General features: G+C 39.6%; 1 protein-coding gene across 1 annotated transcript in view; it reads right to left on the reverse strand.

Moving 5' to 3' along the window:
- ASXL3 (ASXL transcriptional regulator 3) overlaps positions 1 to 15,642 on the reverse strand; it is a gene marked incomplete at both ends in the record, with an annotated part of 125,007 nt that extends 109,365 nt beyond the window's left edge. The window contains one exon of the mRNA XM_080339073.1: positions 15,589 to 15,642. Within this exon, the coding sequence (XP_080195199.1) occupies positions 15,589 to 15,642 (54 nt within the window). The remainder of the gene's footprint in view (positions 1 to 15,588) is intronic.
- Between the last annotated feature and the right edge of the window lie 408 nt (positions 15,643 to 16,050).

Consider the following 16,050-nt stretch of genomic DNA (forward strand, 5'->3'; position numbering starts at 1 on the left):
GTGTTACGGCATTTATCTTCATGAGTGAAAAGAGGACGGGCTACTGTGATTTATTCCGTCTCTCCTCATGAGACGATTAATGTCATAAGACATTAGTTTTCAGTACTGACTTGTACACAGAATAAAATACAGGGCTGAAGTGGGATGCTAGGCAGTTTTAATTGCCACAAGTTTGGAAGCGCACATTACTTACAGATGGCGCAGTTGACAATTACTCATCTAAGATTTTCAAAAATAGGACAAAATTTTGTGGTTCACTAACTCATATCCATTTTGTGTCATTTATTCGTCCAGATCTTCTTATTAGTCTTTCCACACAGTCCTTTCCTGCATCTCATCACCTAAGTCCACCCACACTTGCCATGTTAAATACACCATTTATTATAGAACTGAAGTCCATACCGGTGGTTTATAGTGGTATTTGGTAGCATCTGTTGAAAGCTTTGAAAAATACACTATTTAACAACTATTACTAATAAACATTCATCACAATACAGGCAGATTAGAAAGAACATATAATGGCTCTGTATCTGTGTTTGTATTCATACATAAATATATAAACAAAACTCGGGATAGAAGAAGCAGCTTTCCTCAAGTTTTGAGAAAAGCTACACACCCACTTCTTCCCAGGGACCTTTTAAAATAATCTGACCATGCTAAATTTAAGTTAATAATCTTTCAAAATCCTATCACTTTGGAGAAATGCACAGAATATTTTGTTTACATGGTCCCCACTCCTCCTTACAAAAGAAAATACTTCAGATAATACTGTGGTAAAAAAAAAACCATGGCAAGCTCTGTTAAAATTACTGGAATGGAATAGGAATTTTATTTTCTTAAATTCTCCTTTTCTGGACACTGCTAAATCATTTCAAGCTAGATAAACTTTAATCATCAATATAAAAGTTTCTGTTAAAAACAGCAATTCTTTACCATCGGTTTACATCAGATAGAACACATTATTTAAAAACTCTCACCACAAAGCATTATCTTTATCTAGGCTGCTCAAGTATTGACTTAAACATTTTTATCAGGCTGTTAATCACATCCACATATAATGTGATCAGAAACTGAAACCAACCAGGTAACAGGGCAACAGTATGGCAGGGAAGAAGTATCATGAAAGCTAAGGACATTTCTCATTGATGGTAAGTGGATAGGAGAGAAAAATCAATGGGTCCTTATCAGTACAACTGTCTACCAGCTGGATGGTGATTTTCCCTGGAGATTTAAACCAATAGGAGCAATCACTTGGCACAGGTAAACAAATTCAATAGGACCTCCAGCCTATAAAGATCAACTGTGACTTCAAAACTGGAGATCGTAAGGACACAAAATGCTGAATGTTAAACTAACAGTTTGTAATGAGATCTCAAACCAAAATGTAGAACATATTTTCCCCCTTGTAGGAAAAACCTGAAAATGTTCAGGGTAATCTGGAATTGCTGTGGAGGCTCCAAACTCCTGACCGTGCTTGAAGGCATTATTCTGAGGTACAAGACTGCTTCAAGTCACCCTGAACAAGCACTGATCAGGTTACAGTAAGAAATTACCATTAGCCATGCACATTCTGCAACTACCATCACTGAACTCCAGAATCACAATGAAGTAATTGGGCAACAGAGCAGAAACACAGAGGAATTTATAAGAGAACATGAATACAGAGACTTCTCATAAAGCTAGGCTTCCTGTTTGAGACGATCTTCTATTTTTAAGGGTCTTTAATATCACAGCATTTTTCTTGTCCTAAGACTCCTCACTATACACTGAACAGATTCAACAGTTACCCATCAGGACGGTAACTGTAACCCAAGAAAAGTAAACCAGGATAGAGGAAAACATGGCAGTCATGGTTTTTATTCTTTTTCGGTGAGTACCAACATAAATACACATGAAGATCAGAGTTTTCCCAAAGTCGCATCTTCTCAGCAAGTGTAGCAGTAGAAATTGCCTGCTCCTAGGAGGTGCTACTGGCAAATAAATTCAATGTCCATGGAGTTTAGGAATGTTGTTTTACATTTAATATTTTAGGAGTTGATAATAATACATGTTTTAGCTACATCTTCCATTTCCCTCCAAAAACAGCTAGCAATAAGCGAACAGAATAATGAAAACCCTTTTACTGAAAAATTACACTGCATCAACTTGGGCTTCCAATGTAACTACTGAAATCATACTGTACCTTTGAAACAATGATAACTAGTAATGAAATTAACCTTATAGTCTAAATCCAGAAATGCAATCTCCTTTAATCATGCCAGACAATCTCATTCAAAGACAAAATTATACTTTGGAAATTTACATGCTATATCCTCTGAGGTTAAAACAAAAATAAACCAAGGTGTCCAAATTCATAACAAGGAAACTACCACAGTCTTATATTCAAGCATCACATCAGACAGACTTTTGGACATGGGAATGTTGGGAGATACATATTTTTTGCTTCTCTAGATATAACCTGAGCAAGATAATTTGAAACCAATTTTCAAAATTCCAGTAGGAGATCTTACTACCAAACGGATGAGGGAATATTTCAGAAGACTAATTGGTCTTTTCAACTATTTCAAAGGGATTACTTATAATTTCAACAATACTCTTTCGACTGAGATTTTGTTCTAAAAAGAAACAGAATGCAACATAATCAAAACATAGCATTTCATTTCCAAGACAAATGCCCTGTCTTTTACAGAGGAGAGAAGACAGAATTTTTTTCATCGTGGTGTTTCATTGTGATCCTTATATATCAACGTCTGACAAGAATCCAAACCGTAAAGATGAAGATTTGGGGACTTCAGCTGGTTATGTAATTAAGTGAAGTGGTAGCTAAATAAATAAATAAACAAATTAAACGGAATTTTACCCAAGAATTCAGAAGGTTGGTTTTTTTCCTCATTTCTTTCATTGTCAGTCAAAGATTTTTTTCTTCCCTTCAGTATATTTCTCATTGGTACAAAAACAACTCCATCCTTTCTTCACTGCTTCCCAATGCAGCACTACCATTTTTCTCCCCAGGATTACATCAGTATCACCCAGGCACACACTCTTTGCACCACATGACATGCCAGCAGATGTAAACCCAGTTTCATTCTCTTCTACTAATCCCAGAAAATGTATGCAAGTACTAAAAGTAATAAGCTTCATAACTATTATTATGTATGTATGTAGCACTTAAACCCTAATTTTTTTCAGAACATTAATCTTCAGAATGCTTTGCCCAGATCCCTTCCCTCCCCCTTCACACCCATATTTTTCTATAAAATTAAGTCCAACATTTAACAACACTTTAACTAACACATGAAGCTTCTTGCCGTTACAGCTCTAAGAATGCTGATAATGGCAAACAGGTGCAGTGATTTTTTTTTTAAACCTCTTATTCTCTTTGCAGCTCTTTTAGAAGCATTTCCCAACCACCATGCATATATACCAACCTCAGTTATCTAGGCAGCCATTTTTGTAGATCTTGCTCAGAATGAAGACAGGAACATTATTTTACTTTATTTCACATTACCTTAAATAGCTTGAAACATTCTCCTACAGCTCAGACACTGATATAATGAGTTGCATGAAAATTACAGTATGAAAGTGAGTCTGTCCTCATTAAGGATAGTTAAAATTGACTACACAGAGATTTTAATTTTTTGTTGTTTTTTAATTTAACAGAAGTGTTAAAGACTTTGATAATTATAGTAAGATTAGAATGTTTTGATTATTTGTCAATCTATCTCCAAGCAAAGGAGGTAACCCTACAAATTAATGGAGACAAAAGTGTTCTCTTTTGCAATGTATCAATTATTTCATTAGACATTAATCTATAAAAAATTCTAACAGGTCTCTGAAAAAAAAAATCCCACTGCGACCAAACTAATTTGAAATACTAAGATATCCTTAGAGGTTTTTTTTGGCTGGTTGGTTGTTCTTTCTAAACAGATTAAAAGATGATAAGACAATGATCTAACTTCCAGAATCTATATAAAACATCCTTGATCTATTGCTTTGACTCTATTAGTCCAAAACTTTTTCTAGTTTCCCATATTCTATTGAAGTTTTCAATCCGTAGTTCATGGACTAGTTGAAAGACTACCTTTTTGGAGTCCATGAAACACAATAACTCAAATAATAGCTCAGACGCAATTTTATCCTCAAGGCAGTTGACTCTGCCCACAGTTCTTATTGTTTATCTCTTGCACTGTACCCTGCACCCTTCAGTCAATGAAACATCTGTTTGTTCACTTGTCCCACGTTTATGGTCTGTTTCATTGCAAAACTTCCCAGACAGCCCTATAAGTTCTGCAGTCTCCTCCTCAAGTGCCACTGCTGCTGTGGGCCTGGAGGCTGAATTAACAGCCCATAATGGTTACAGTGAACATCAAACACTTACTGTGAAGGGCTGATCATAGCACACTTACCAAGAAGTTCCTGTGGAGGTAACAATCATCAGCAATGCATATGTACGGCATGCAGTAACTTGCATGGCCAGACTGATAAAAATCTCCAAATTTACCTCGTGAAGCCCCAGCCCCCTAGTTCTTAAGTGCTTTTACAATGCTAAAGAAGAGCATATTTTAACATCTAAAGCATTCAGTGAGGCTTACTGTCATTGGAACACAGTGTCACAAAGAGCTGGAAAAGATCCTTCTTTATAAGATAACTACAGTATTCAAGCTAGCTTAGAGCAGTAACTCAATTTTCCTTCAGTGTCTGCTCTTTGGGGGCTGATCCCATGCCCTAGAAACCACAGTATTTACTATGAAATGTTTACTAAGGATAAGGAGCATCAGTCCAAGACAAAGACATAGGATTGGTTATCATTGACAAGTTCCACTCAGATGGGTAGCTCTCATTCCAAAAGCAATAGAGGAGACTGGCAGTGAGTAGGTTGATTCCTGACTGGAGGAACAGCATTTTAGCATGAACAATCCATTTGCAAGATGAAACAACCACACAATTGGACCAACCCAAAAGCTGGGAGCAGTGTCCATTTCTTGCTATTACTGCCTACCCAAGGGATGCTGGCAATCATTCTGGGCAGACCAAATGTCCCAGGCATGTAGACTTGTTTCTTTTGTTCTCTCAGTCAGTCTCACAGGGCTGTAACCCAATATATATCTCTCTAAGATTTGGGCTGCTAAGTCAGGAATTTGAGGGACACATCAAAACCTGCGATCCTTCTGTCTTCCATCAAATATTTCCTACTGGGATATTGAACAAAAAAGCACTTCAGCTATTGCCCAGAAGGCCATTGTTGTAACTGCGATCTATATTCAAAGTCTCCAGCTGCACAGATGTACTGGGCAGGGTGAAGTAAAGCATCATGAGAATCTCCACAATTATTTTAAAAGATTAGTAGCCTAATAAAAGACAATTCATGCTCTATACCACCACTTCCCTTCCTTTTTTACAATCTGGCTTGATGGACCCAAGCACTTGCTGAATTGTCCAGCCATTCTGCTGACAAGTGCTTAACAGAGAGGAGATGTTTAGTAATGCAACTTGACAGCACAGCATCCCAAGAACAGGACAAAAGGAAGACAACCAACCTGTTAGAACACAAGTTAGTTAAGATTGTGTAATATTTACAGAGAAGGGTCTTCAATGTAGCAAAATTGGCTACATGGATTTTTGTCTTATTCTTGGCCAAAACCAAACCAAACCAAAACAACCTCCTTCAAACCAAGAGACCTCAGTACAAGAACAACCCAGGCAAATGCTTGGTAGTCCCTGATATCGTCAGGAAGGAACAAACTTGTGGTGCCATGGGTCTCCTTGAAACCAGTAACAAAAAGGTTATTAACATATCTTCAGTAGTAACTTATTTTAAAATGTCTTCAACAGTGATTTACTGAACTTATTCCACCGCTAGGCAGTAAACCCCACTATGTTATTATACCCTTTTCTAAAAAAAAAAAACAGATGAGTGCTTGCAAGATGTCTCAAAAACCTGCATTATGAATGAAACAAACTCTAAAATAATTAGAATGCACTAAGCACTGCTGTTCTAGGTACAAACCTGCTGCAGCATTGGTACATCAAACTGCCAAAAAAAGCCTCAAAAAAGGCAGAAAATGTGAATGAGCACCATTACATGGATATAGAATTCTAAATCTGTAGAAGAAAACTAATGTTTTCTGTCTAGTCACTCTCAGAAAAAAAAAAGAGGTAATGATGCATTTGAATCTAAATCATGTCCATTACACAACTTTTCATAACCATTTTATTCTAGTAGTTCTCCCATTTTTTAACAGGTTGTGAAATACCACAAGACGACCAGATTCTGGCAAAGGACAGACAAGTTCTCACTCCTATGGATAGTGAAAGTTACCAAGTGATTTTATTGATTTCACAAAACTAAGACTAATTTGGGGCTTATGACTTAACTTCAAGCCTAAACAGACAAGATGACCTTGAGGCCATTTCCAACTTGACCTTCTATGATTATCAGTTGTATGATTATCCAAGTAGTGCTCTAAGATGTTTTTCCAACTCTAAACACTGAATTCCAAAGAGGTTCTCATTGGTCTTACCTGTCTAGAATTTCTAAACGACAGAAACACCAAAGAAGCGAGTGTGATCAGAGAGTGTCGTAATTTTGAGATAGCTGCCAGAAACTTGGTCTAGAGAATGACAGCAGGCTATGGTCAATAAGGGTCTATTTTCTCCCATTACCCTTGCAGACAGGTGTAGTGAAATGGGATGTCATATGCGTCTTTTAAATAGCAATGCCAATAGATATCCCAGCAGCTGGTGGATAACTTGGAATTTCGAGACCTAAAAAGAATTAAGTTTTATCCAAAAATAGACATCAGTAGATGTATTGAAATATCTGGATCTGGAGTTTGTTCAGTTAAAACTGATGGAACTGAAAGAAAGAGAATCAAAAAAGAAAGTTACCACTTTGTGAAGGATGAAATGAAGTACTTCGGCAATACGAGAGTGGTAGAGCCTCATCTTATATAAAGAAGTTTCAAGTTTTAAAGGCAAAAACAAATCACATAAGACATGAAGACTGACTAGGATTTACTACTCCATGGACATTTCACCAGGCAACTCACCAACTATAGTGAATCACTGCACACAGGCAAGTCCTCTGGGCTGCTAAGAGTCAGCTGAAATGGAGTAAAACCTTGACCTTAAAATGGTTGATGAATACTTTGGTTAAGGCTCTTTTCCCTCTCTAGACATCAAGTTATACAAGAAGCTAACCAGGATAAAACAACAGAAACCCTGACTAGAATGACTGCTTCACTAAATTCCTGATGTTATCTATACTTAACAAAGATTTTATTGATTTCACAAAACTAAGACTAATTTGGGGCTTATGACTTAATTTCAAGCCTAAACAGACAAGATGACCTTGAGGCCACTTAAAATCACTTAACAGGAAAGAGAGAAAATAGTTTTGACATTAAGTTATCCAAAACATTTCATCTATTATACTAGTTCAAGATGGCTGTCTCTCAAGGAACACTTCTGAAGTTGTAGATGTTTAGAAAATGTTATCTGTAGGTTAGCTGCATCCTCTAAAGCATACTCTGTCTCCACAGGATAATGATCTCTAGAGTTGAGCTTCTACAAGCAGCAAGGAGATTCTTATCACCACAGGTTCAACTAGACCAATCTGTGCATAAGGAGGAGAAGCTGTAAAGCAGAGTATGTAATGTGTGCCTTCTAGATAAATTACTTTCTGATGCTCCAAAATCATGAACGACAATCTAGGACATGACCTGCAAAGTCTTCTACAGAGAACGATAGCCAAATTCTCTTAATGAGTCTGTGAATGCCCCTGATGACTCCAGAGCACAGACTGAACTGTGGTTGTTGATCCTGGCATAGGTTGTCAGATAGAAACCAAATTCAATGCTATACTACAAAACAAGTCTCCTCAGATACCTGCGGTACAGGATGTCACTTCAGACTCATAACCTGCAATGTAACAGCTGGATCCCATATGTTAGAAACCTCATCTAAAAGGTTCTCTGATATTGATGAAAGCTACATGCCAGGTTCCTCACAGACTTTGTCCTGCTGAGCTCAAGTCATTAAAGAGAGCTGAAATCTTAACATTCAAACAACGAAAACATCAGATCACCGCCACGCCCCCCCCATCCCAGTTTTCTGTTCCAATGCCGGAAACGGCAGCGCTTGTTTAAACCAAAGTGAATGGTGCTGCTTCCTTTTTATTGAAATTCTTAAACTTTTTAGTGCAAGTATCATGGCACATAACTGAGAGTGAGTAGAACGGGAAGAGGTATTTGTGCAAGAGGTGGTCAAGAGGATATCATTGCTATGTGTCTGAGAAATCTTACAGAATGTCACATGGATACACAAAATGAATTTGTGCTTCTCTTTGAATCTAAGAGATTTCTTTTAACATCGTATTTCTTCAGTGGTGTCGCTCCACCTCCAACACCAAGTGCTGTCCCCAACCAAAATCAGTGCATGGACAGCAAAGAGGCTCTAGAAAGAAGGCATACGCTGCCAGATGGCTTATTAACTGTCTCCTGATACCCATATCTGTGCTAAAGTACTACAGTCATAAGGGGATATATTCAGGTAGTGGTCTGCTTAACATATGATATTCAGATAGATGTAGGTGATCCCTTCAAAACTAAGATTAGCTGCAGGTAAGAAGGCACCTCTCTAATATTTTTACATTTCCAGCCGGTACATCTCCTCCTAAAAAAAGTAACTCCAGTGACAAGAAACTATCTAGCAGGACTTCGCAAAGACAGAGCAGTCTCAGAGTGGCAGTACATCAACAATCTGCATTTCTTCAGGGAGGGTGACTGTCATTCAAAGTTGATAAGAGATAAAACAGGCCACTTACGGCCAATCTGCTGTCCTTGAGCAGCATGGGGATTTGCTACCTGAACTAACAGGATAAGCAAATGAGCTGAACCAGGATGTGTTGCTTAGAGCTGGCTCTATTCCAAGTTGTGCTTCTGCCTATGTACTGGAAGCTGACTGTTCCAGAGTGAAGGCTAAAATATTTGATTCCTTCAGTCTGTTAAGTTCATCAAAAGGAGGATTTGGTCAGTTTCAAATGGAAGCCATGGAATCACAATGAAATAATTCTCACTAATCACATCTTCTGACAGGTCCTGATAGCAGAAAAGGAGGCCACTATTTAGTTATTGCTATTTACAGGCAATGCAAGATTATCATCTTGACACACAGGAAAGCGGAAAAAATTTTGAAGCTTACGACATTTAAAAAACTCCTATTGCTCCAAAGCCAAGAGGTCAAGTTTAGCAAATTACTCTCCAAGTGACCATAGTCTGCTGGTCACAGTATAAAGAACAAAGAAAGGCTCCAGCAGGGAGTACTGTGAGTTTGGTTTTTCACCTTGAGGACAACATGTTACCTGGTCCAGACTAGGATGCTGCACTGACATGGTTTGATCTGGGAAATAGGTGAACTGGGCTACCAGATCCAGAACAGCCTAGCTGTGAAGGGTGGGTAGGGTCTTGGGTGTGGTTAGTGGAAAGTATTTCACTGTGATTCCATCGGTTTCACATGCAATTGACCAAATCTTGTATGTGAGAAACTTGTCAACAGCTGGAAGAAGAAAAAACAGATCAGTTGTTTCAAGAGAAACATGCAGAGTGACAGGAAAATATCGGTTTTTCTACAGGGAAAGGTAAACCAGGAGCCACTGGAAGCATTCACTATAACAGTGAGCATTACATCACCTTAAGGCACTGAGAAGGCTGTCACATTGCTGAGGGATGCTCATATTTAGGTTCCTGTAAGGGTTTTCTCCTACACTATCCTGCTTTGATAGAAGTAACGTGACATTACTGAGAATAGGTCTCATTCCTGGTTTGGGTTCCTGGCTTCCTAAAGGTCAGTGATACCAGGGGTTAAAGAGATGTCTCAAGATAAGAGTTTGAATCTCACTTCTCTCAATCTGCCCTAGAAGAATGCAAAAAGTGAGCTGAAATAGATTACATTTATATTTTATTTGAAGATCACCTTTTAAAATTAAAAAAATAAACCACACTAATTTCTGTATTATTACATACTAACAAAATAAAATACTGACATGAAAAGCACAACCACAGAAGGTGGGAAAAAAAAAAGGGCAACTAAATGCAGGTTCAACCTCACCTAACAAGTGCAAAAATTACCTTGAATAAAACAAGGTGGGGGAAACCCTAGAGCAAACCAAAATAAAATTTAGCTCTTCAAAGCAGCATTGATTGTGGATCAAAGGGAAAGGCCATCAAAACTTCCCAAGCCACAATGTTTCTGCATGTCTGAAAAAGAATTAACTCAGAACAAAAATGGAAATAATAGTAGGTCTCTGTTAAGCCAACAACAAAGAAATCCTTAATACCATAAAACAAAGTTATGTCATATCTCCCATTTTTAAAGATACACAAAGCTCTTCCTTTCACACAATGCTTTAAAATGTTATTTATAGTAACAAAAGCAGGGACATAAGATAAAATTCAAAGGTATTATCATCAATGGTCTAGCTACACAGAAGTTACTCTCCCAATTTTTTTGTTTCATTGGTGGCCTTCAAATATGAATATATAATGCAAAATTACTTCCATACTGCTATATGATCCATTTCAACTACACTATCTCAGCAGACCAGATGAAGCAACAATCAGCTTTTGGATAGCAAGCCACATTAAACAGTAACATGCAAGCTAACAATTCCAACAGACTTTTGTTGATTTTCATGAGGTTTTTCCAGCATCAGTTTCCTTAATTAATTAGTATAATTTTCCTAAAGTTTACAGGAGCAAGAGAACAACTCTTATTTAAGAGCTGGATCCTGACAGGAGAGTAGTGCAAAAAATAGCAGAACTAAGGTATGGATATTACTCACCCAGTATGCACACATCACCTGAACCATGAGGACTCTCCATAGCACTGTAAAGCACATGTTCCTCAGTAACATAAGAAAACCTTTCTTTCAGAATGAAATTTGGAGAAGAGCAAAAATACTGGAGAAGAGATCCAACACAAAAATAACCCAACAAGCACTACTGTTCTCATTCTTAGAATTTTCTTCTGCTCTATTGTCAATTACTGACAGACAACTGAACTGTTTTTCAAAACACAGGAAAAAGAAGAGGACAACAATAAGGGCAAGCTATACATAAAGAGTCCTTTTAAAATGTTGCCATAAACTAGAACCCTTCATAGGCAGATGTTCTATGCTTCACACATACACTGAGCTCTGCATTCCCAAAGTGAGCAGCCTCCACTCATTTTGTTCAGGCCCCTTTCACCTTTCTGTATCACAAATAACAAAGAATCATGTCTGGCAGTCAAATGATAAAAGTGGCATCACTGCTACCTACCTAAAACTTTTATCAGTCCTTGTGTGGCAGAGCATCCTTGGACACATTTGTTCTCAGTATTTTTCATTTCAATATTTGTATGGCATATCTTATGGCATGAAATTGTTAAGAGGCATCATTCAGTATTTCAGGACTTTCAGCAACTGCTTGAGAATCCTTGTGAGTTTAAAAACAGCTGAAACCAGATACATTTTCTTCCATTGTAAGGAATAACTACAAATTCCATAAACTACTCAAGTGTTTAACCTTGAGTAGTTTCAATTTTTATGAGTTCCATGTATGACCAAAAAACAACAATATAGTTTCATCAGATGATGGTCAACTAAAAGATAGAGGAAAGACAGGATGTTTCTCCTCCTTCCTTTAAAGATTTTGTTTTGTTTTCATTCTTTTAAGTGTGTTATCTTAGTTTGTCAGACACAAAAAGCAGAATACTGGTAGGGAGATAATGCCCAGGTTGTATGTAAGTATTGTAGTCTGCTGCAAAGTACAAAGTGAGTTGACGTATTGGGTCTACATCAAAGATATGCCCTTTGGCAGGTTGTAAAGACAGGTTGCAATTTTGTCCATAAAAATGTGTGTCCTACAAAATGGGTTCTGTAACATGAACCTTTAGTGGTATGCCACCATTCCACTGATCCTGCACATGCGTTCATTTCTCAGGAATGCTTGTAAGCTGGGTTATGCCTTGCCCTAAGATAAGCAGACTTGCATAAAGAAAAAAAGCAGCCTGCCGCAGACAGAAAGATTCAACTCTCTGCAAAAGACTTCTTCCACAAAATGCAAGTTCCAATACAGGACATGCCAGCAGCTCCTGTTTTACAAACTGTATCACATATGCAGCATTTACAGCAAGAGCTGAATATAAAGGGACTCCTTTCCTGCTTATGTTTTTAAAATTAAGAGAACAGCTTGAAAAGACACTGCATTGCAGGACCATAAGTTTTCAAAGACCTTTTAATCAAATACCAAAAAAACAGTAAATGCAACACACTGTCAGTTTGAAGCCTCACCACTTAGATTTACACATTACAATGTATTTCAAGACTATCATGTAATGTGTTTTTTTTAAAGTACTTCTGCTTATTTCATTATGAATGTGAGAAATGGAGAGCTGTGTGATGATTTCAGGCTCAAGCCCAGTTTTTGTACTCCTTTTTATCCATAACTATTACATGATGCATTATTACGAGTTTCAATATAGATTGAATACAGAGACATGACCATATTCATTTCTCTCATAATTACTGTGAGAGAAATAGTAATAGAGAGTGAATGAGGCAAAAGTGTAGCCACAAAAGGAAGATGATTTTATGGCTATTCAATAGAAATACTACAGAGATGCTGTTAGTACCGTAAATGCCTCTCCCATACACTTCCTGCACAGCTTCGGGTAAGGTACTTCATCTCTGCATGGGTAAAGCAGAGACCAAAATACTTAGCTTCACAGGCATGTTATAAGTATAGAAACATTTGCATTTGGGAAGTTACTGGATGTTGCTAAAAATATCTATGTACGTATGACTGAAACATAAAATAAAAATATATTTTAGCACGAGTTTGAAAGGTGCATAGAAAATTAACTATGGCACCTCACATTAAAGAAAACAAAATGAAAACTCAGCAGCTCTAATGAGTGAACTTGAAGTACTTGGGAAACTATGATGTAAGTATGACATTTAATGCCTAGATTGTACTATATGGGCGTGCACAACAGAGTGAAAAAGCAATGCTGGCAACGTTACCTCTGTCATTTCATACTTTCCAGCACTTCACTTTGAAAGCCCAATATTGTTGTAATGTAAGCGCTTTTGTAGAAAATCTAACACGTAAATATCCACACAGTTTCTGTATGTATTAATTCAACCTTTTGCTCCTAAACAAAATTCAGCAGCATACAATTTTACAACATATTGATCTAGGTAACTCAAGAATCATTTTTTTCCCAACTAGGTATCAATCACTTCATTGTTTACTTGTCGTTGGAAAGAAATTGATTTAATCAAACCTTGCAGTAATACATTATTGATGTATCCCAAGAAAACTAAGTCATAATGAACCATCAGGTTTCTAACATAAAAGACTGTAAGAAGTGGCAATTTTGGCTTCAGTCTTTCATTGTGAGTTGCAAACATATGTCACTAAACAAGTATTATAAAGCCTGGTGCAAGACCACAGTTGCCCTGAGCAGCACTATGTATCATTCACATAACTGACTCGGGACAAGTTCTCCATAATTTAGTATTCTAGTTTCAGTGGACCTTGTGTATCTCCACCACTTATATACAGAAATGTATCATTTTTACTCGACTGTAGCAAATCATGAGTTCTGGAGGGAGCATAAGGTGATACAACATAATGAAATAAGATAAAGTCTTAGCCCATCTCCTCAGCACTGGTGCAGCCTTTGTTCTCCAGAGGCTTTAAACTTTTCAATATATTGGACCACATGGGAATAGTAATTTTACTCGATACACAATAAAACTCCTTTATGCATATTTGACAAACAAAATACACCTTATAGTGGCAACTACCACAGCAACTTGAAAGAGTAAAGTTAGAATAGCATCTGATGTATTTTGTAGACTTTTCAATACACGTCACTTTAAAGCACAGAGAAACTAGTACTAGCAAATTATTTGGCAAATGTGTTTTACTGCAGTTAAACTTTTGTTACCTTTATGAGAAACAAGAGAGCACAGCAGCGACACTGTATCAGAACATCTTCACTAAAGCCGCATTATTACAAAACATTGTAGGATGTACAATGAGCCATATCAGAATTTAGCACTGACCAAGCATATGAGAATACCTAGGTACAGCTTACAGAGACATCTATAGGTAGTGTCTAATACCTTATAATGATTTATGCAGGAGAAAGAGACTGAACTTCCTATGTAGGAATTCATACAACAAGGTGAAAACATTTTTACAAGATACGTGCTTCACAGCTAAACAAATAATAGTAACGAGATATCAATATTCATTCCCAAAACCAGATGCACCATTAGCACAGCTATGTTACTTAAGCAATTAAATCTGTATTGGAAGTGGATAAAATACAAAGTTGGTATAGATACAAAAAACAATATAACCAGCAGCCTGTCTTTCTAGCTTTGTCATCTTTCTATGCACCCAACTGACGCTGAAGCAGACCCAACTTTGCGGAAGACACACATACGAGCATGTACAACCACATGTGCTGTATTGTTCATAACTGTTTGTTGTAAAATTCCTACAACATTCATACTCCAAAACTGAAAAACAACATAAACAATGTGCTCTATTACACTTGACAAACAATAATACAGGATCATGAAAACAGATACAGTAGGGTAAGGGAGACAGTTTGTTAATGAAGTGGAGATGGACTCGGTGTCCAGAGGCACAGAGCCTTTCCAGAGGCGTGTCTGATTGTCCTGGATATTTCCCTGCTCAGTGGGGGAAGCAGAGGGTGAAAGGAAATCCCACGACAGAGTTCTCCCTAACGTCCTCACCCCTCACCCCGTCCTCCTGTCCGCACGAAAGGGATGAAAAGGCAATTCCCGGATATTTCACTTTTCTCTAGAATGAAAAGGGGGGATAGTGTTGGGATATCTGACGCATGAACTTGCAGAGACGGAAACAATCCCTGCGTATTTACACACACACACACACACATGCAAAAGAATAAAAGAATAGGCATTTCCTCTCACATACACCGAAGAAGGGACGTAGCTATTTCTCCTCGCCAGGCGGGGACGGGAGGAGAGCGGAGGGGCTGCCTGTACCGCCAGTTCGGGCTCAGCCGGGCTCGGAGCGGGCTGCCTCGGCACCGCCGGGGGGAGGCACCCCCTCACCAGCACCCCATACACACGCCGGCACGCCCGAGCTGCCCTCACGCCGGGGCACTCCGGCCTCTCCCGTCACACACCAACTCGCACAGGCACAAGCTCTCCGCACGCTCCCTCAGCCCCTCACACACACTCCTGCACGGGCACTCTTCACACTCGCGGGCACTCCCTCGAACACACTCTCTCTCCCCCTCGCACAGTCTCTCGCACTCTCTCTCCCTTACTCTCCCTCTCACACACACTCTCCTTCACTCTCCCTCACACGCACGCTCCCACAACGGCCCCAACCGCCGGCAACAAAGCGGCGGGCAGCGCGCCGGGCCGGCGGCGGGACGCGCGCGGCGCGCACACACGCACGCACATACAGACACACACACACACTCACTCACTCACTCTCACACACACACACGCACACACAATGCTGCCGCGGCACCTACCAGGCGGGCAGCCTCGGCCCAGGTGCGGTCCTTCTTCTTCCTCTTGTCTTTCATGTTTGCATCTCATTGAGGTGGTTCTGGGGGGGGCGGGGGGAGGGCGGGCCGGGGGGGCGGGGGGGGTCCGGAGGGGTGCCGCACGGACAATGATACGGTGACACCGAGCTCTGGAGCCCCCGGGGCGGGAGGGGCGGGGGAGGAGCGGGAGGAGCAGCAGGAGGAGGAGGAGGGGAGAGGGGGCCGGGCCGGCTCGGCTCCCCGCAGCGGCGGCGGCGGCACAGCTGACAGCTTGAGGGATGCTCCGCTACGCTCACAACAATGCACTATGACGTCACGCAGGGGAATGGCGCCCGCACCAAACATCCCCGCGGCGGCCGCCCTCGCGAGGAGGCCGCCCGAGAGCGCTCCCGCCTCCAAGCCTCGCGAGAGCGGCCGCGGCGCCGCTCTGCCCTGGGCTGGGGGCGG

This window comes from Nesoenas mayeri (assembly GCF_963082525.1).
Source record: "Nesoenas mayeri genome assembly, chromosome: 2".
Taxonomy (NCBI): Eukaryota; Metazoa; Chordata; class Aves; order Columbiformes; family Columbidae; genus Nesoenas; species Nesoenas mayeri.